Source organism: Passer domesticus, chromosome 24, assembly GCF_036417665.1.
Source record: "Passer domesticus isolate bPasDom1 chromosome 24, bPasDom1.hap1, whole genome shotgun sequence".
Classification (NCBI taxonomy): domain Eukaryota; kingdom Metazoa; phylum Chordata; class Aves; order Passeriformes; family Passeridae; genus Passer; species Passer domesticus.
The window spans coordinates 6,545,588-6,564,991 of NC_087497.1; the positions used below are offsets into that span (position 1 = coordinate 6,545,588).

The following is a 19,404-nucleotide window of genomic DNA, read 5'->3' on the forward strand; positions in this document are numbered from 1 at the left end:
GGAGAGAGGTTGACGTTCTCCACTGTAGAGTCCGACTCGGAGGCCTCCAGGGTCTCCTGGTGCCCATCGTTGAAGTTCCCCCTGATGAAATTCTTCCTGGCTCGTGGCCAGGTGGCACTGGGCAGCCGGCAGGCCCTGGCCAGGTCCCTGCCACGGCTGTCACCGGCGTTCAGCAGGGCCTGGCGCTCATCCCGGGGACCACCATAGACATCCACGCTGAACTGCTTGGCCACCAGAGCCTCTGCCGTGCCAGACGACTTGGAGACGTGCTCCAAGGTGAGAGACTCCGACATGGGCTCGCCGTGGTCGGGCTGGCCCGGCTGCTCGGCCAGCATGGCACTGGAATCCCGCTTGTCCCGCAGGGAAGGGTTGGAAGCGCCCGCCTCCGACACCTCGCTGAGCGAAGCGCCCATCCTTTCGGCAAATTCCGTGAAGTTGGGCGGCATGAAGGACTTCCACGAGCGCCGGTTGACGTTCTCCTTCTTCTCGGGGTTGGGTCGCCTCTTTGGCGGAGCCGGCGCCGGCTTGGAGACGTCGCTGCTGAGCTTCAGCTGGTCGAAGATGACTCGCTCATCCAGCTTCTTGGGCTCCGGGGGCCTGGACTCGAAGACGTTGGCAGCTCCCAGAGTCCCATTGCTGGAGATGGTGCTGCCATCCCCCTTGCCCAGGGTGCTCTTGGAGAGCTGGTTGAGCTTCGATCCCTGATCGATCTGCTCGTTAATCCTCATGGTGTCGTATATCGATCTCTGGGGCACGTAGCAATCCTCTATATAACCATCCTCATCCTCGCCCTTCCCCAGGCAAGTGCGGTTCTGCCGTAAACAGTCTGGCCGGCTCAGTGGTTTGCCCATGCTCTCGTCCTTATGGATGACAGAACCACCCCGGCAACCTTTCGCCCGCCACGGCAGGAAGCATCACAGGGCCAGCAGGTCCCAAACCCGCCGCCGGGGCGGCCTCTAATCCCAAAGTGACACTACGGGGATGGCCAGGGGGACCGGCAGCACCGCGCCGACTCAGCAGCAGTCCCGAGCAGTGAAACAACCCATCTCATGCCCCCGGCCACCCTAAAAAACCCCATCCATCAGCGGATCATCCAAAATCCAACAGCTCCGGTGAAATATCCCAAGCGGTTCGCGACAGAAACGGCGGAAGAGTTTGAAGCTCTTAAATTATCCCGTCCGTCCTTCTTTACTAACAAAGGCACTGCTGTCCCGGCCGCTCCCGGCTGGCAGGGCCCAGCGGCTCGGCGCGATTTCTGCCCAGCTCCGAGCGCCGTGCAAGTCCAGCTGCTCCGAATTAGCCTCTCCCCCCGACTCTCGTGTTTTCATTTGAACCGAGCTTGTCAGCGGATATTCGTACAACTTTAAACACAGGAAGTTCTTCATTCAGGGCAAACTCGGAGGTTTCCTGTCTCAAAAACATGATGGCATTGTCGCTGCCGTCACCTCGCCCGGTGCCACCGGCAGCGGCGGAACCCCCAAAATCCAGCTCCGGTGGGTGCGCGGCGGCGGCGGCACGGCCGCCGAGTCCGGAGGTAGAGGAAGGCTGCTGGGTCTCCGCTTTTTTTTTTTTTTTTCGCTTTCTCCCCAGGAAAAAAAAAAAAAAAATTGGCTATAAAACGCATCCAAAAATGGCAAAGGGACGGAGCGGGATGGAATCCCCTGAGTTGCCTCCGGGAGCCGACGGGGGGGACGGGGAGCAGCCGCGGCTGGAGGCGGCTGTTGCCGCTGCTTCTTCTTCCTCCTCCTCCTCCTCCTCCTGCTGCTGCTGCTGCTGCTGCTGCTGCCGGCCCCGCTCGCACTAACTTTCGCGGCGGCCGGTGTCGGGCTGCGGCTCCGCGCCACCGGGCGGCCCGGCCATGGCGGGGCGGGCGCGGGGCCGGTACCGGCGGCGATGCGGGGCGGACCGGGGCGGGCACACACACACAACACACGCACCCCCCGGGGCCGCCCTCCCGTTGCCCTTCCCCGCCGCTCTCGCCCCTTTTGTGCGCGGCTCAGCGGCCGGGCCGGGGGCGGGGGGCTCCGCGCCGCCCCCGCGGGCAGCCCCCGGCCGGCGCGGCGGGATGCATGGCCGCTGCCTTCCTCCTCCTCCTCCTCCTCCTCCTCCTCCTCCTCCTCCTCCTCCTCCTCCTGTTCCTGCTCGTCCTCCCGCTGCCGGCCGCCGCCTCCCTCTCTGCTTCCCGCCGGCGGAACAAAAGGCCGAGCCGCACAGGCCGCCGCACGCCCCGGCCCCGCCGCCGCCGCCAGCACCGGCTCCCGCGGAGCTCCAGCCCCGGCGGAGGGCGGGGGGACGCGGGGGCGGGCGGGGGGCGGCGCCGCGGGGCGGGGCGGCAGCGCCGGGGCCGCCCCCTCCCCGAGCTCCGCCGTGCCTCCCGCACCCCCCCCACCCGGCACCGACCCCTCCCCACCGGCCCCGGGAAGGGGGAGCGGAGCGCGACCCGGCTGGGCAGCGCGGGGGATGCTCGGCGGCAGCGCGGGGGTGGCGCCCGCCCGCCCCGCCGGGGACGGCCCCTCCTCCGGGGGGGAGGCGGCAGCCCCCGACAAAGAGCAGCAACGCCCTGGCTCGGCGGAGGCTCCGGCGGAGGCTCCCGCCGCCACCGGCCCCGCTCTGCCGGCCCTTTGTCCGCCGTTCCCGGAGCTGGCAGGGAGATGCTGACCGAACCCCCCGCACATGGGTGTCCCTGCTCCTCGCACCTGCCCTCGCACAAAGAAGCGAGTTTGGAATTCGCCGGAGGAACCCACCCGAAACACCCGCGAAGTACCAATTTTGCCTTCCCCCATCGCTCTGCCAAAAAGCCACCCGCAACTTGCCACCGTTCCCCTCAAGCACTGCAGGCTCTTTTCCTAAAAATCGTTATTTTTATAGCCCCAGCTCTTGGGTAGCATCCTGCTCCTCCCATCCCGAGTCCTGTCACCCTCTTTTCCTCCCCCAAAACCCTTGGGTTTAAGAGATGGGGAACATTGGAAGTGGGGAGGGAGGCAGCCCAGGCGCGTGAATCACCGCTGCGAAGTGATGCTGAGGGAAGTCACAGACTTGGGAGAGAAAACAGGAGGGTTGGGAACAGCCTCCACGCATCTCCAGGCAACAACCCGCCCCACCAGCCACCCGGCCTGCTACTTTGGGATGAATTATGGCATCGGGATAAAAATACAAGGTGTTTAATACAGAAAAACGTGCGGCATTGCACTCCAAAAAGCGCCAACACTGGAAGAATCAGATCTCGGTCTGTGCCACAGCTTCACCAAAAGCTTTCCCACCTGGCCATGGAGAGCCAGAGCCAAGGAAGATGAAATCACGAATATTTTTTGATGCTCCACCATCCTGAAAACACGGAGGCTTTGCCAAAGTCGTGCTGTGGTGTGGTGGGAGCCCCAAGCTCTCAGCCCCTGCATCCCCACGTCCCGACAGCAACTGCACATGCACGACATTCCCCAAGCTTTGTTTTGCTTTGGAGAGATGGGAACGGATGTTTTGTGGAAGGGGAGGGTTCGGGGGTGGAAATTACCCATTAAATAGCCCGAAGTGCTCCTCAGATGGAGATTTCTGCACAGTGGGAAACCTTTGGAACCCCCGTTGTCCACCATCAAATATAACCAAGGAAAAGAGCGGGAGGCGGGGAGGGAGTGGGGATCTGCGAGGGGACTCCAAACATCCCCCAGGGAGCCCCTCTGCCCACCCAGGGCATGTCCCCTCTATGTCCCCCAGAGCCCTCCTGGACAGACAGACAGCCGCGCATTCAGCCTCCTCCAGCCCCAACCGCCAACACTTCCAGAGCGTCCCAACGCCTGGATTTTTCCCCTTGGCGGGGGACACCGCTGCTCCTGGTGGCTGGGATTAATCCAGAGCAGCTGAAACAACAAGAGGACAACGGTGCCGTGCCAGCAAAGCCACCCCGGCTGCCCCGCTGCCACCTCGGCCGGAGCCGGGGCTGCACCGCTGCCGCTCCGGGCCCCTCCGCCAGGAATCCCAGGCATCCGGGCTGGGGCGAGGAGGCTTTTTTGTTCCACTGCGAAGAAGGAACGATCTCCCTCTCACTCCCTCTCTCTCGACGTGGAGCTGCCCCGTTTCACAGCCAGAAATTCTTTTCCCATTTCCTCACCGAATCACGCGCCAGGAGCGAGCCGAGTCTTCCTCAGACACATTCTCCCCCTGCCCCACACAGAAAATTTCTAAAACCATTAGGGAAATATTGGGCAGGGTTGGAAGCCGCTTGGAAAGCTGCTGTTGCCGGCCCAAAGATCCCAGCCACAGCTCCTGCAGGTTCCTCAAATCGTGGATTTAAGCCTCCAAGTGCCACCCCAGCGACGGGGACAGGAGCCAAACAGTGCTGGGAACTGCAAGGTCAGGGCTTTGCTTGAGCTTTGTGTCGGTGCAAGGGATGGATGTGGAAGGACGTGAAGGTCCTGCCTGAGTTTTGTCCTTTCTGGTGTTTCCAAATTTCTTCACCAAGAGCCCTGATTTGGCTTTTGCTCAGTCCCCAAACTACTCCTGTCACCCAACCCAGACCTGGACCCACCCCAGGCCACGTCCTGCAGACAAAACACCCGCAGCTAAAACCCACCCCGAGGCTTTCCAAGACCTTCTCCAAGCAGGAACATCCCCATTTGTCTCCTGAACCTGCTGGTTTCAAGCTTTCCCCATACAGCCACCGGCCCCAGCATGTGGGGGACACACGCTGTCCCTGTCACGGGCTGATGTCACCCTGTTTATGGCTGTGCCACCTCTGCCACCACGGTTTACATGGCACAGCACTCTTTGGAAACCAATGTATTTTCAGCTTTTTTTAAATGCATCTCAGCAGCTGGAAGCGAGGGACCTGTGTAATGTGACGAGCAAGAGAGATCAGAGGCAGCCCCAGATCTCTGATGGACAGGTCATTTATGAGATCAAGGTGCAACCAGGGGTCTTCTTCACCCTCAAAGCTTCTTTAAAGTTCACCTTGGTGCCCTTCTGCCCTGGGAGTGCAGGCTGGGTGGAGGAGAGCTCCTAGCACTGTGAGCTTTGTCCCTACAGCTCTTGCTGACCATGTCATAAAATAGAATAGTTTGTGTTGGAAGCACAGGAAAAGTCATCTTGTCCCACTCCCTGCTCTGGGCAGGGACAGTTTCCACTAGATCAGGCTGCTGGCCTTGAGGGATGGGGGAGCCACAGCTTCTCTGGGCAATCTGCTCCCTGTGTCTCCACCGTGTGGGTCACTGTGTCCCCCAGGTGTGACTCCACGAGTGCCACCCCCGGGCTGGGACGCTGGGCCACGTCCAAGCAGGGCAGAGTGGATAACCCCAGGTGCCTCCAGCCCAACAGAAGGACTGAGGGCGCGTTCCACCCTCCCTCAGACGCTGCAATAAAAGCACAAAGCCAAATCAAGCACACACAAAATCTCCCTTAGAAACGGCGCTTCAGGTTGCGCTGCGATTTTTTAGCAGAGGATTCATGTTTTTTAAAGCCTTTGCTGCGTTTGCCAGGTCAGAGGGACTTCTTTCTTTCCCTCCTGCTCTCCTCCTAATTCATTCCCTTTCCCCAACCTTTGTGATTGCCATTCCTGATCCAGGCAGGAGCACTGGGGCTATTCCCACCCCGCTGTGCTGCTCTGGGTGCTCCCGGATCCCTTTGGCTCACAGCTGACTTCAAACCAGCCTCACGTCAGGGCTCTGCCACCACTCAATCCCTCTTCAAAGGCTCCAGCTGCTGGGGATGCAGGGAGCCAGCACATCTTTAAATCAGCCATTTGGATCAGGACTCTCCTCCACAGGGCGGTGGGAGGAAACCTCGGCAGGCTCTGTCGGGGTCTGCACCTCCACAGGGAAAGTTTTAGGAAGAGGTTAAAATGCAAACTCCCAGAGAAACCCCCTGCACTTTGGATGCACAGCTGCAGAGAGTGCTATTAAAAAAAAATAAATTAATTTTTCTTTTCCAAGAGTGCAGGAGCTGCGCTGCAGCGCTTTCCCTGCAAGGCAGCTAATATAGATGTTGGTATAAATAATTCTCCAGAACGAAGCCTGGAGCCCACGTGTTACAGCAGAGCTCAGGCACAGCCCCACGGCACTCAGCGTTCCCATGGAGCCCCCAGAGCCCCCCAAAACTCCCTGGCAGCAACCTGAGATGGACTGTGAGACAAGGGTAGAGCCAGGGGCCTCGTGGCCAGGAGGTGAAAGCTGCTGAAATGCCCATTTTTGCCCTCAGCTGCTGCATTTCCCTGCAAACTGAAGCACCCTGGGCTTTCTGGGCATCCCACTCCCACCCCACAGCTCACAAAATGCAGAAGCTGCTCCCCAGAGCAAAGGGGGACAGCAGGGATGGGTGAGGAAGGAACTGTTCTGGGGCTCTTTAGGAAGTGAGGTAAGAGTGCTATCATCCCGAGAATCCTCTGGATGGGAGGCATCTAAACCACTCCTTCAGCAGGAGGACTGGCAATGGTTCTTGAAAGGCTGCAGTGACTAATCCAAGCCTTCCCTGCTTGCTCCAGGCCCTGTGGGCACAGTCCCTGCCTTGGATGCTGTGGGTGATGGCAACGTCCCCACGGATCCCCTCCACGGCTGCATCCTGCCAGGACCAGGCTCCTCTCCCTCTCCTGCTCAGCCCTTGCAGACAAAATCCTTCCCATCTCCTCCTCCCTCGGATCCTCATCTTTCCTGGTCTTATGCAAAGCTGGTATTTTTAGTATCTCCTGGAAACACTGTGAAGTGTCATCACCAGCAGCTAACGAGCGCTCGGGGAGAGGACATTCCTCCAGCCCCGGCCCTGGGCTCAGACCTGGCAGGGTCACCAAGGCATCTGCAAGTGGGTGGCTTTTGGAGCACTGACCCAAGGCAGCTCCTGAAAGGCACCATTTGATCACAGCCTGATTGTTCCACGGTCAAGGAAAGAAAAGGAAAGGAGGAGGGAAGGAAAAAAAAACCAGCTACGATTTGGTCGAACTCAGCAACTCTTGGCTTAATTCGCTCTTGTTCTCGGGATCAGGGGAGCCTCTGCTGCCACGTCAAGGTCAAAGCCCACCCGTGGTTTGCTGATGAACCAGCACACCAGCAGCATTCCCTCCAGGAAGGAGGAGCTCCAGGGGTACCTTTGCTCTTCCCTCACTGCTCAAATTCACTCCCAAGGAGCGAGGAGGCTGCCAGGGCCACTGGTGCTCCTGGGCAAGCTCAAGATGGCCAGGTTAAAAATGCACCCAGCCCCACCAGGGCTCTGCAGCTTGGGCCACTCTCCCTGGGCAGGCTTGGTGACAGCCCTGTCACCCAGCACAGCTTATCACCCCCATTTATCATCCCCTTCCCCAGCGAGGGGAGATGGTGCCTTTAAGGCAGCTTAACAGCTGTCAGAGAGGAGGCATTTCTGCGTGTGCTGCTGAGGCTGAAAATACAAGCCAGAGATACTTTAAGTAGGTCTGGAAAGCGTTCAACGAGAAGACACCGTCACGCAGCCTGTCCCCACTCCCAGCCCAGTCCCACCCAGCTGCTCCCAGCCCCACGACTGTCGGGAGCCACACGCATTCCTCTGGGGGCACAGAAGGGTTAAAAATACCCTGGGGCACAGCAAGTGGCAGAGCGTCCCTTCCCTGCCACATCCCATTCTCAGAAACCCGCAGGAAGCCACCTCCCCTCGCCCACCTGCCAGGGGCTTGGCTGTTTGATGGGGTGTGGGGTGCCCAAAAAATCCACCCCAGAGGCGTGGGCTGGGTGCTGGGGCATGGCCTGTGTGGCCACTTGTCCTGGGTAAGGACCACTCTTGTCCTGCTGCCTCCAAAAATTAAAGTTTTGAGGGTCAATGCCTCGTGCCATCAGCACATGGAGACACTCCTGCTCTCCAGTCCATCCCAAAATGGGATGCTGCTTTTCCTCTGCTCTCCTTAGGAAGGCTGGGATGAGGTGATCTTTAAGGTCCCCTCCAAGCCAAACCATCCTCTGATGTCCAAGAGCAGCTCTGCAGTGGCAGGAGCAGAGCTAACAGTCCCAGAGAGAACCACGAAATCACTGAGGATGGGAAAGAGCCTCAAGATCACCCTACAAAGGAAGGTCACAAAATGCCACTGAGGGACCACAAGCACCAAACCTAAATGGGCCAAAACATCTGGGGAGAAATCCTCCTGCAAAATATCCTTGGTGAAACTCTGCAGGGTGCTGGGCAGTCCCCATCCCTCTCTGCTGTGACATCAATGGCTTGTGAGGTGACATCAGTGGCAGCCCCCTCTCCAAAACCATCACGCTCAGGCAGTGACACCAGGGAGGAACCCAGGGACACTTCTGACAGCACCACTGAGTCAGCTCCCTGGTGGAAAGGTTGGGGGAATTACGAGTCATAAATGAAGTGCTGAGAGAGGCTGACACCCCCAGGCAGGAAGGGGGGCAGGAGCAGGGCACGGGAGCCTGCGTGGGCTCACTGCTGCCTTCTCCCAGGGAGCAGGGTCACACAGCACCCCTGGAATGGCCAGATGAGTAATTCTGGTTTGGGCCTCACTCAGTGCATCACCACTCCCGGGGTTTCTTTCCTGATTATTTTTTTTTTTTACTGAAGCAGACAAAGAGGGTGCTGGAGGCACAATGGCTGTGTGGGCCCTGGCTGACCTGCCCTACTCTGAAATAAAGCGGTGAGGCTTCAGTTATTGCTGTCTAGGGATTCTCCCTCCCCCTCTTCATCACCCAGCATTAAACCTTTGTTGGCACTGCCAGAGCTCACCACACCGAGCAACTCCAATTTCCAAAAACCTTCCCCAAAAGTGCCAGGAGGAGAGGCAGGATCCCCCAAAAACCTTCCCCAAAAGTGCCAGGAGGAGAGGCAGGATCCCCAAATCCCATCTCCTCCCTCCGCTGCCTTGGCTAAACCATCACCCACCAAGGGCTGGATGAGGGAGACCCCCTCCTGCTCCTCCCTCCTCTCCGGGGTGGGGTTTAATTAACTCTGGGAGGCGAGATCCGGGGTAAACAGCCCGGCTGTGCCAGCTGCAGCAGGTCCTGGCTCGCCACATTCCTGTGCCCTGCCCCAGCGCCACCGAGCTCAGCTGTGGTGACAGCAGGAGCCACCAGCCCACGGTGTCCAGCCAGGCACAGACACCTCACCAGGTGTCCCCCCCCTCAGCCAGCTGCACCTGCAGCCACCTCGAAGTGACAGCGACCTTTGGTTGTGTCAGTTGATGATTTTTTGATGCTTTTTTCCCCCCTTGGGTTTCATTTTGGGGGAAGCGCTCCAGATTCTTGCAGGAATCCCTTCCCTGCCCAGCTCGGGAGGAATGCAGGGTTGATCCTGCTCTCATGGGGACAAAGTGTCCCCCTGGCATGACAGAGCTGAGATTCTTCCTGGAGGAAATGCCCACAGAAGCTTTGGCTGCCCCATCCCTGGAAGAGTTCAAGGACAGGTTGGACAGGGCTTGGAGCAAGCTGGGAGAGTGGAAGGTGTCCCTGCCCCTTCTCACCCAAACCACAATTCCACGACTGAGGAGGGACCAGGATCCTTCACTCCTGAGCACTGTAAGGCAGAGAGCCCAAAAATCCCTGCCAGGTGACCCAGGGCTGAGTGTTAATGCTTGAATTTCGGAGGTGAAATGCGACAGCGTTAAGAGTTTGTCCAAAAACAACACCATGAATCAAAGAGGCTCCCAGCTCAGAACTGCCAACTTCAAGCACAAGCTTTGAAACCCAAGTTCAAAATCCACTGTGTAAAAGATAAACAAAAGCCAGGCTTAAGCTTGCTTAGCCAGGAGGCCAAGCTACCCCAGCACAGATGTCTCCCCCAAAACAGCCAAGAATGTGATTCCATGGCCCAGGCTGATGGGTTCTCCTTGGCCAGGCAGGACAAGCCCATGCCTGGGGCTTTCTGGCACCTCTGCTCCCAACCAGCAAAGCTCAGCCCTGCTTCTTCAGCGTGTGAAGGAGGATGAGCCACTTGCACTGAGCAGCACAAGCTTCATCCCATGAGTTTCACCATTTTTGGGTTCTCACTCAGGGTCTCCCAGCTGGTCAGGGGCTGCTGATGATGGAGACAAAGCAATGCAGAAACGCCCTAAGCCTTCACGTGAGTGACCCCCCTGTCTCATCTGCACCTGGGGAGCCATTTCCCTGGGGAATTCTGCTCTTTCCCAACTGAATCCACAGAGCTGTTATGTTTAGAAACATCTCAACTGTAGCTCATTTGATTCCAGTCATTAAAATTTAATATTAGCGTACGCTTTGAGAAACCTGAGCTGACAGCAGAGACAGTGGAGGGGGAAGAAGTGCCCCAGCCTGGAAACTCCTACAAGCAGCTCTTGCTGCTGCCTGGCACTTGTCCCTCGTGCTGAAGAGCCCAGCTTGGCTGCGTGAAGCTCAGCACAAAGGTTCTCCTGACTTTCAGCACCTTTGTACACAAAAAGAATCTCCTCAGAGAGGCAGCAATGGAGCCAGAGCCACTTGGGTTAAACTCCTGCTGGAGATCAGGAGTTAAAGATGAGGCTCCTTTTCTCTGACAGCTCAACATGAGCTAAAGCCATGTTGTTTCTTCTGTGGCACAGCTGGATCCGAAGCGATCCATCGGGATGTCCATATAAGCACAGGCTCCAAACCACAGAAATGCCTTTCAGCTGCACTTGATCTCACCACAAAACTCAGGGCTGAAGCTGATGACCCCTTAAAGTCTCCTCCAGATGGGATTTCTTAACAATCCTCCTACAACCAACCAGTGCCTGCCTGGTTTTCCCACACTCCCAGAACTCCAGCTCCACCCTGGATGGTTGTCCTGGCTCCTGATGGCTGTGGGAGCTGGTGAGGACCTGTCCCCAAAACTGCATCCGCTTGCTGAAGCGAAAAAAACCCTCCAGCAAACAAAGCTTCCCCCTGAGCATGATCTGACAGCTGCTTCCCAGCCTCCTGCCTCGGAGGAACTCAGCCAGGAGGAAAACTTACAGCAGGAGAGGGCTCATCCATCCCAAAGCCAGGATTAGTCCCTCTGTGACCTGGGAAAGGGGCTGGGGGGATACAGAGGAAATGCACAAATGGCAGTTTTCCAAAAGTTAAGGAGGTTGTGGCCTTTTGGGGGGAGAAAAGGGAAAAGAAAAATACATGGGAAGCTTCAAATGTGAGCTGCTTCCAAAGTCATCCGTTCCCAGCCTCCACCAGAGCCTTCAACGTATCTCCTTTATTAAAATCTGGACACAATGAGTCCAGAAGTGCCCACCTTTGTCAGGGCTCTATTGGCAACTTGCCTGGAGCCCCGGGGCCATGCCTAATTTGCATCTCATTTACACAGATGTTCATTAAAATTAATGCCTTAAGACATAATATCTGCCTGCATTTGAGCCTTCTGGACAGACAGAGCGCGACCGCTCCCAGAGAGCCCCTGTCACCCCATCCTCACCATCCTCACCCCATCCTCACCATCCTCACCCCATCCTCACCATCCTCACCATCCTCACCCCATCCTCACCCCATCCTCACCATCCTCACCCCATCCCTCACCCCATCCTCACCATCCTCACCCCATCCTCACCCCATCCTCACCCCATCCTCACCATCCTCACCCCATCCTCACCATCCTCACCCCATCCTCACCATCCTCACCCCATCCCTCACCCCATCCTCACCATCCTCACCCCATCCCTCACTTTATCCCTCACCCCATCCTCACCCCATCCTCACCCCTCCCTCACCCCATCCCTCACCCCATCCTCACCATCCTCACCCCATCCCTCACCCCATCCCCACCCCATCCTCATCCCATCCTCACCCCATCCTCACCCCATCCCTCACCCCATCCTCACCCCATCCCTCACCCCATCCCTCACCCCATCCTCACCCCATCCCTCACCCCATCCCCACCCCATCCCCACCCCATCCTCACCCCATCCTCACCCCATGCTCACCCCATCCTCGCTCCATCCCTCACCCCATCCCTCACCCCATCCCTCACCCCATCCTCACCCCATCCTCACCCCATCCTCACCCCATGCTCACCCCATCCTCGCTCCATCCCTCACCCCATCCCTCACTTTATCCCTCACCCCATCCCCACCCCATCCTCCCCCCAGAGCACTGCCAGCACGAGGAGCTCCTCTGCTCCCCCAGGACACTCCAGGCACGCCCCTGGTTTGCAGTCCAAGGAGGGCAAGAGTTGTGATATTGTCTTAGAGAGAGAGAATTTGTTGGGAAATACAAAAGCAAGAGCTTTTTTTCCCCTGAGCTCCCCACAGAGCAGGAGCCAGGCTTTGCCAGGGCTCTCCCTCCAGTCCCTGCCCATGCCCTTCCACGTCCAGATCAGCATCTGGGATTGCATTCCCCTTAGGTAGGAGCAGAAGGTGAAGCTTTGCCAAGATCAGCCCTGCAACCTTTAGGATTTGTGCAGAAATCCCTGGGGATGAGCCGTGCAGGAAAGGAGGGATGCAGGGATGCTGCTGTACCCACCATTACCTCCTCTCCTGCTTCTCCCCCAGCTCGTTCCCAGCCATTACACAGCAAAACCTCCCCACCTCTGCTGCCTCTTGCACTTTCCCACCCACAGAGGCCCCAGCTGCTCCACGTGGCCTCGATGGCCAGAGAATGACTCTTGGAAAGGACACCTCAGACCCCCAAACCCCCTCAGCTCAGGTCACCCGTGCCTTAAGGGGTCCCAAGGTCACTGAGCTGAGCACCACGTGCAAACCCCACGCTGGGTTAAGCAGCTCCTGCCCAGCCTGGGTTTTGTCATTGCTCCTAACGAGAGCTGCTCAGCCAGGAATAATCCCTGCAGGAAAGGTTTGCTGGTTTTAAGGACTAAAACCTCCTTTTTGGATATATTTGTTCCAAGTGACTCTGTGGTGTTTAATGGTGAATTTAAATCCTTCCCATCATCAGCTCAAAGCAAACTGCTCAACACAAGCAACACCATCAGGTGAGCTTGAATTTGTCCCATAAATACACTTCAGCTCTTTTTTTTTTTTTTGGGATAGGCAAACCCCAAACCAGAAACACCTTGTCCTGGTGAAGGTTTCACAGAGCTGCTCAAGTGGTGGAACGGGATCAATTAGCCATGAGATGAAAAGTAAATGGCTGTAAAACTGCCTCTCCCTCCCACCCCCCCATTAACACCAGGGAACGAGCAGCCAGATGTAAATCAGCCCAATCATCAACTCCTGAGCACATCAGGAATAGAAGTTTCACAGCAAGAGAATTTCTAAGCCATGTTAATATAATTAATGGAGTGTAACAGCATGACCCAACATCATAATACTGTATAGAAATATATCAAACACAACTCTTCCCTCTCTCAGTGCTCCGTGCAAGTCTTGATAGCCTCCATCAGCTCCTCGCTGGAAATGTGAACAGCCACATAAAACTTCACCTTGGTTTTATTTCTTGGGTGCACTCCTTGTCTCACAGTTTATCTGTGGCTCTTTTTGCACCCAAAGATCCCAAAATGGACGTAATGTGTGACCCAGATGGAGTGAACAACAAACAGAACAGTGGGCCAGGCAGAGCCAGACCTACAGGATGATCTGATGTGGACCAAAGGGTGCAAATTCACAGCTCAGGTGGACTCAAACCCCTCCCTTCCTCCCCCAAAATCTGAACACCACCCACCCCTACCACCCACGAGCTGCTGGCATGCCAACATCACACACCACCAGCAGAACAGGGATTTTCCTGCCAATCCCAGAATCTTTCCACACCTTTTCACCACAGACTATCAAGTCCACCAGCAGGATTTCACATCCTCTAGAGCAAGGACATTTCAGTGCAAGCCCACTCACAGCCACAGCAACAAAACCCACAAGAGACAGCACGGCTTGAAGCCCACCAAAAAAAAACCAAAACCAAAAACACAACGCCTTCCGCAACGCCAAAAACCACTTAAAAAAAAGTAAAAAGATCATGGGATCAAACTGACCTTGAAGTCTGCCAGCTGCTGGTTGATGGTTTCCACCTCTGTCCCCACCACCCACTGCAAGGCCTCGTTCTCCTCGGCCGCCGTGGTCATGTGGCTGAGCTCCTTCAGGCGGCTGTAGAAGTCCTCGACGCGGGACAGCGTGGTCTCCACCTGCTCCTGCCGGCTCCTGCCCCTCTCTGTCAGCTTGCTGCACTGCTTGCTCAGCGTCTCCAGCTCCCTCTTCAGCCCCAGCAAGTCGGGGCTGCCCTCGTCCTCCAGCATCTTCTTGCACTCGCCCTCGGAGGATTCGATGTCGCATTTCAGCCGCTGCAGCTTGCCCAGGAAGGCGCGCACGTCCTCGGCCTGGGACTGGAGGCTGTCAGAGTCCCTCCCGATGGGGCCCATGCTGTCCAGCTCATCATCCAGGTCTGCCAGCTGGGAGAACATCTCCCTGACCCTGCTGTTGAACTGGCCGATCCCTTCCAGCTTGCTTTCCATGAGGGCGCAGCAATCGTTGACTTTCTGCTTCACGGCCTTGAAGTCCTGCTGAGCCACCTCGGCTTGGCTTAGGAGCTGGGAGCAGTCAGATCCAGCTGGAGCATCTTCTACCAGACCTTGAGTGAGGTTTTTCAGATAGTCCACTTGTGGCTCCAGGGCCTGCAGCACCTCCTGCTGTGCCCTGAGCTTCTCCAAATTCTTGTTGCTGCAGGCTTGTGGCCCCAGGGCATCGTAGATCTCCAGCTGGTGCTTCGCTCCTTCCAGCTTCTTCTCGATGTTCTTGAAGCTGTCCTGGAACTCCTTGAGCCTCTGGGACATTTCTTCAATGGAGCCAGTCTTGGTTTGCAGCTCTTCTGTGATGGCATCCATCTTCTGGTTGATGCTGGCCTTCTCATCGCGGATGTCATCCTCGTCCATCTGGGAAGCGTCAGTCAGGATGTCAGCAGCACTGTTGAGCATCTCCAGCAGGGACCGGCGCTTCTCCACGTCACTCAGCATGGCCTTGGACCTCAGAAGAGTGGCCTCCAGCTGCACTGGATCCAGGGTGACCTCCAGCTCTGCCATCCTCGCCTTGCAGTCCTCCACCCAGGGCAGGAGGTCGTCGGCATGCCGCTGGTACTTCTGAGCTTTCTGCAAGCAGTCCTTGAGCTTGGAGTGCCTGTCAGCAGCCTGCTTGCTGAGCTCCTCCCAGTGTGTCTTCAGGCTCACCAGCTGGTTCTGCAGAGTGGTCTTCTCCTCCCCAGGCTGGACTGAAAGCAGCAAAGATTCTCCCTCGGCCACAATCATCTCGTAGGAGCCGCTGTGTTGGTTGAGGCTCTTCTGGAACTCTTCTTGCTCCTGGATTTGGCTCTGCAGCCTCTCCAGCTTAGCAGAGATGGGTTGGCTCTGGGCTTGCTGGCACCTTTTGTCATCCAGCCAGGTCCTGAGTTCATCAAACATGTGCTGGAACTGCTGGGAGCTGGCGAGCGCAGTCTGCAGTCGGTTCATCCGGTCGGCTGGAGCGGCAACGAGATTAGAAGGCGACAATTAAGCTCAAATCAAATAAGCAAAGTGCAATTATTTAAAATCATCTCAGATGCACCAACTGTGTTTTGATTAACAGGAAGGAGCTTTCCATTGCATCACCAGCCTTTTTTTCCTAAGTGATTCATAAATTTCTTAAGTAGTAAGAGGCAGAGGTAATGCAGAAGTCTCAGCTCTCCTGACCACTCTCTAAATGTGACCTCTCAGAAACCAGGATCAGAGGGTGGCCACCGGGGTTTCTTCATCCCCAATCTGAATTTAGGAACCTGTTTTTTTTTTCCAAGCACATGCCATCCTGCTTGGTGAAGAGTCACACCAGTAGGGCTAAACACCTCTGCTCCCTCTCCATGCTCAGGTATTTCTGAAGTTGGAACTCTGCCATGCTTGGTGCCACATAAAACACCCAAAAAGAACCCTAAAAAGTGATAAATGGTGCTTCTCCTATTATTTTCATAAACCCAGTGGTGGGAGAGCCCTTTGGCAAAGAGCAGGGGTGCAGCTTGACATCCTAACACCTCAAGCAACTCCTCCTCTATCTCACCTGCCAGATCTTCCAGCCCTTTGAGGGGAAGTGCCACCGTCTCCAGACGTTTCCTCAACTCATCTTTGAGGTACTGCTCCCCAATGAGGACGGAGAGGTCATCACAGAGGGTCTGAGCCTCTGAGATCTCCTCTTCCAGCTGCTCCAGGTCCGAGCGGATCTCGCTGGTCTCCTCCAGCTGCTGTTTGACAGCATCAGGCTGGGTGCTGATGGCAGACTGGCTGCTCAGGCGCTGCCCAACAGCCTTCACCTTCTCTGAGAGGCCCTGGAGAAGCTCCTGGTACTGGGTGCTCTTTACTATGGCTTGGTCAATCTGGCTGGAGCGGGAGTTGAGGCGCTCGGTGAGCTCGGACCATTTCTGGTTGACCCCTTGGAGCTCATCCTGCACCTGGCTGGTGGATGGGGAAACATCTCCAGGGCCAGTCAGGATGCTCTGAGCTGCCTGGTTGAGCTGCTCGTGCTGCTGTCGGCGAGCTTCGAATTCCTTCAGCATAAACTGGAACAGAAATAACACAAAAATGTTTGCATAAAACTGACAGCTCCGAGTACACACAGTCAAAACAAACCAGACCTCCAGGGGCTTGATCCAGCCCATGGAACCAGCAGGAACAGGCCCTGGGCTGGGGAGCCCAGGATTTACTGTGACCTTGGGAGTTAAAAAGCTGGGAGGGGTCTGCGACTCCAGGACTTTGCTCTGTCTCTTATTTGTCTTATAATGTAGCATAAACCACTTAGATGAGATGAAAGTCTAATTATCTCCACTGGGGCTTTTTTGCTCCATGATGTGGCTGGTTACAGCCATGTTAGGATTTGGAAACAGGAGGAATGGGAGGGCCAGGCTGGCAGGCAGAGGGGCAGCATTAGCAAGTCCTGCAGAGCATCAGCACAGGCCTTGTTTAAAGCAATTTCTCTCTCCAAGAGGGGCCAGGTGATTCACTGCTGAGTCAATCCAGTGCGGGAAGGGAGCTCAGCACTGCACCCTCTTCCAGTTACTCACAGTGGTTTGGGCTCAGCGGGGTTTGGAGGACTTGGAAGAGGAGCCACGAGGTCTCTGAACACTCCCTGCACGTCAGAGGGCTCACAAGACAAGCACAACCTCCCATCTCCCTCCTGGGCCAGGCGCTCTCCTCCATCCCGCGCCCACCACGAGGGCTCAGACCCCTCTCACCTGCACCTGCTGCTTCTGAGCGTTCAGCATGTTGGGGTCGATGGACAGGGGGCCCAGCACGCTCATCATCAGCTCCTTCTCCATCAGCCAGGGCCTCAGCTGGGCCTCGGTGGCCTGGAAGGTGGCCAGCTGGGTCGCCGACTCCTCCAGCTTCTGCTGCCGTGCAGCCGTGGCCTGGCTGGCCCTCTCCCACCTGCAATCTGAAGCACCACCACCTCTGTTGGCCATGCTCAAGCTCCTGGCCAGCCCACCCCTCCATTGCCAAGGTTGTTTTCCCCTCCCTGTGGTTTTCCCAGTGGGAGATCTCTGGTTTCCAATAAAACCAGCGTGGCTCTATCCACTCTGCAGCTAAAAAGCCATTACCCAGATCTAGTGGCTACATGGTCTGGAAGCTCTTAGGAGAAAACCCTGCAAGCAGGATTTCTGTGCTCTAGTCACTGCTGCCATGACCTTGGGAGAGCCATCTCACATCCCTGGCCTGATAAATGAGGATACTCTCAGGAGTAACCTGTCCTCACACAGCACACTCAGATCTTCTGGATGGAGTCTACACATTCCTGCTCCTTCAAAGGAGGGAATCTCTGGGCTTCTTTTTGAACACACAGCCTTGTTTAGTCAACACTTCATTACCTAGGGTAGCCTCACTAATGACTAGAATTTTGTATCAAGCAGTGAAGCTTTTAATCAAAACAATCAACCTGTGCTTGCTAACACATTTCCCCCCCCTTTTTTTTTTATGAAGCGATTTAAGGAGGCAATCCTTTAAAATCCACATCCATCACAGAGATTTCATTAATCACGACAGTGCTCATCTCAGGAACACCTTCCACACCAGACAGCTCGGAGATAGGTTTGCTATTTACTGAATTTTAATTAGAAGTGACTCTGCTCTGGCGTGACTTTGGGATCGCCCCTCACTCCTGAACCACGTCTAACATGATGTTTGGAGACAGAAGCCTCATTAATGCTTCAGGCACTTACTCAGGTCTTCCTGCATCTTCTTCCAGTTCGCTGCTTCTGGGGAATCTGGATATTTCTCCAGCAAGCCAGAAAGTGCTTCCTTTACCTTCTGGATCTTCCCAGAATTCTGTTCCAATTCAGCCAGAAATGCCTGGAAAAGAATCATTTGAACTTCCTCACATACAGGGCAGAAGAATCAATGAGTAGGAACGCAGCAGCACCTACAAGCTGGAGCTGGGTAATTTCTGCTCTTTGCTCTTTAGTTAAATCAATTTTTTTAGCACTACTGTGAGCTAATGTGGCCACAAGGGCAGGGAAAGGCTGGGAATTGCTTTCCAGGAGAAGCTGGAGTGACTCAGCAGCAAGGGCTCCAAATTATCTCTTTTTCCCTCAGCCTGACATCAACAGGTCTAAAAGCAAAGGGGAACTTTGGGCTGCTGCTCCATGAATCTGCCTGGAATTCACAGAATTCACAGAATGACCAGGTTGGAAAAGACCTCCAAGATCATCAAGTCCAACCCAGCCCTAACACCTCAACTAAACCATGGTACCAAGTGCCACATCCAGTCTGTTTTTAAACACATCCAGGGATGGTGACTCCACCACCTCCCTGGGCAGGCCATTCCAGAAATTTTATCATCATTTCTGTACAAAACTTTTTCCTAATATCCAACCTGTATTTGGTGCAGCTTGAGACTGGCTCTGGGAATGCCCTTCTTTAACTCAGGGCAAACCCTTGTGGCTGATTCTGTGCAACAAAGCCCATCTCTGGGATCCTGTGGGAGATGCCCAGCAGAGGGGTGGAACTGGATGACCTTTAAGGGCCATTTTGTGATCCCATGATCCCAGAAAGTCGGGAAGAGCAGTCACCTTGTTGTGCTCAGCCTGGGCTCTCATCGTCTCCGTCTTGGTGGGCGAGGAGGAGGCATCCAGCTCGGACAGCACCCTTTCCTTGGACTCCAGCCACTTGAGCATGGAGCTGGCCTCCTCCTGCACCTCCTGCATGCTGTGCAGCATGGCTGAGAGCTGCTGCAGGCGCTCCTGCAGTGCTGCACCCAGCGCCTGGTACCGCCGGCTCACGTCCGACACGTCGCACTGGATCTCCGTCAGATCTGCACCCAAAAACCAGCCCGGGGTCAGCAGCACTGCCCCCGTCCTCCACCCCACACCATCAGGCTCTCACCCAGCCCCAGGCAGCCACAGAGAGCTGAGATGAGGAGCAAGAGGCCACGCTGTGTCTGCCCGCCTGCGGAGCGACGTCGCATCATCCTCACCTCTCCTGCCACGGGGGATTTTCCACTTGTCCCCCCTATGCCCTTTGACAGTTTACAAACAAAGCTCTCTGCTGGTGAGCTTGATGCAAACTGAGCCCCCTTTTCATAAAGCCAGTGCTAATACAAGGTTAAAT

General features: G+C 56.1%; 1 protein-coding gene across 22 annotated transcripts in view; it reads right to left on the reverse strand.

The window, feature by feature from the left end:
• The window catches only part of MACF1 (microtubule actin crosslinking factor 1), a 139,499-nt gene that overhangs the window by 39,671 nt on the left and 80,424 nt on the right, over window positions 1-19,404 (reverse strand). For all 22 annotated transcript variants that reach the window (XM_064398307.1, XM_064398304.1, XM_064398306.1 and 19 more), the window contains 5 exons: window positions 18,867-19,108; window positions 18,018-18,147; window positions 17,037-17,236; window positions 15,869-16,364; window positions 13,828-15,299 (listed from right to left, as the gene is read on the reverse strand). In XM_064398307.1, coding sequence (XP_064254377.1) covers window positions 13,828-15,299; window positions 15,869-16,364; window positions 17,037-17,236; window positions 18,018-18,147; window positions 18,867-19,108 — 2,540 coding nt within the window. The remainder of the gene's footprint in view (window positions 1-13,827; window positions 15,300-15,868; window positions 16,365-17,036; window positions 17,237-18,017; window positions 18,148-18,866; window positions 19,109-19,404) is intronic.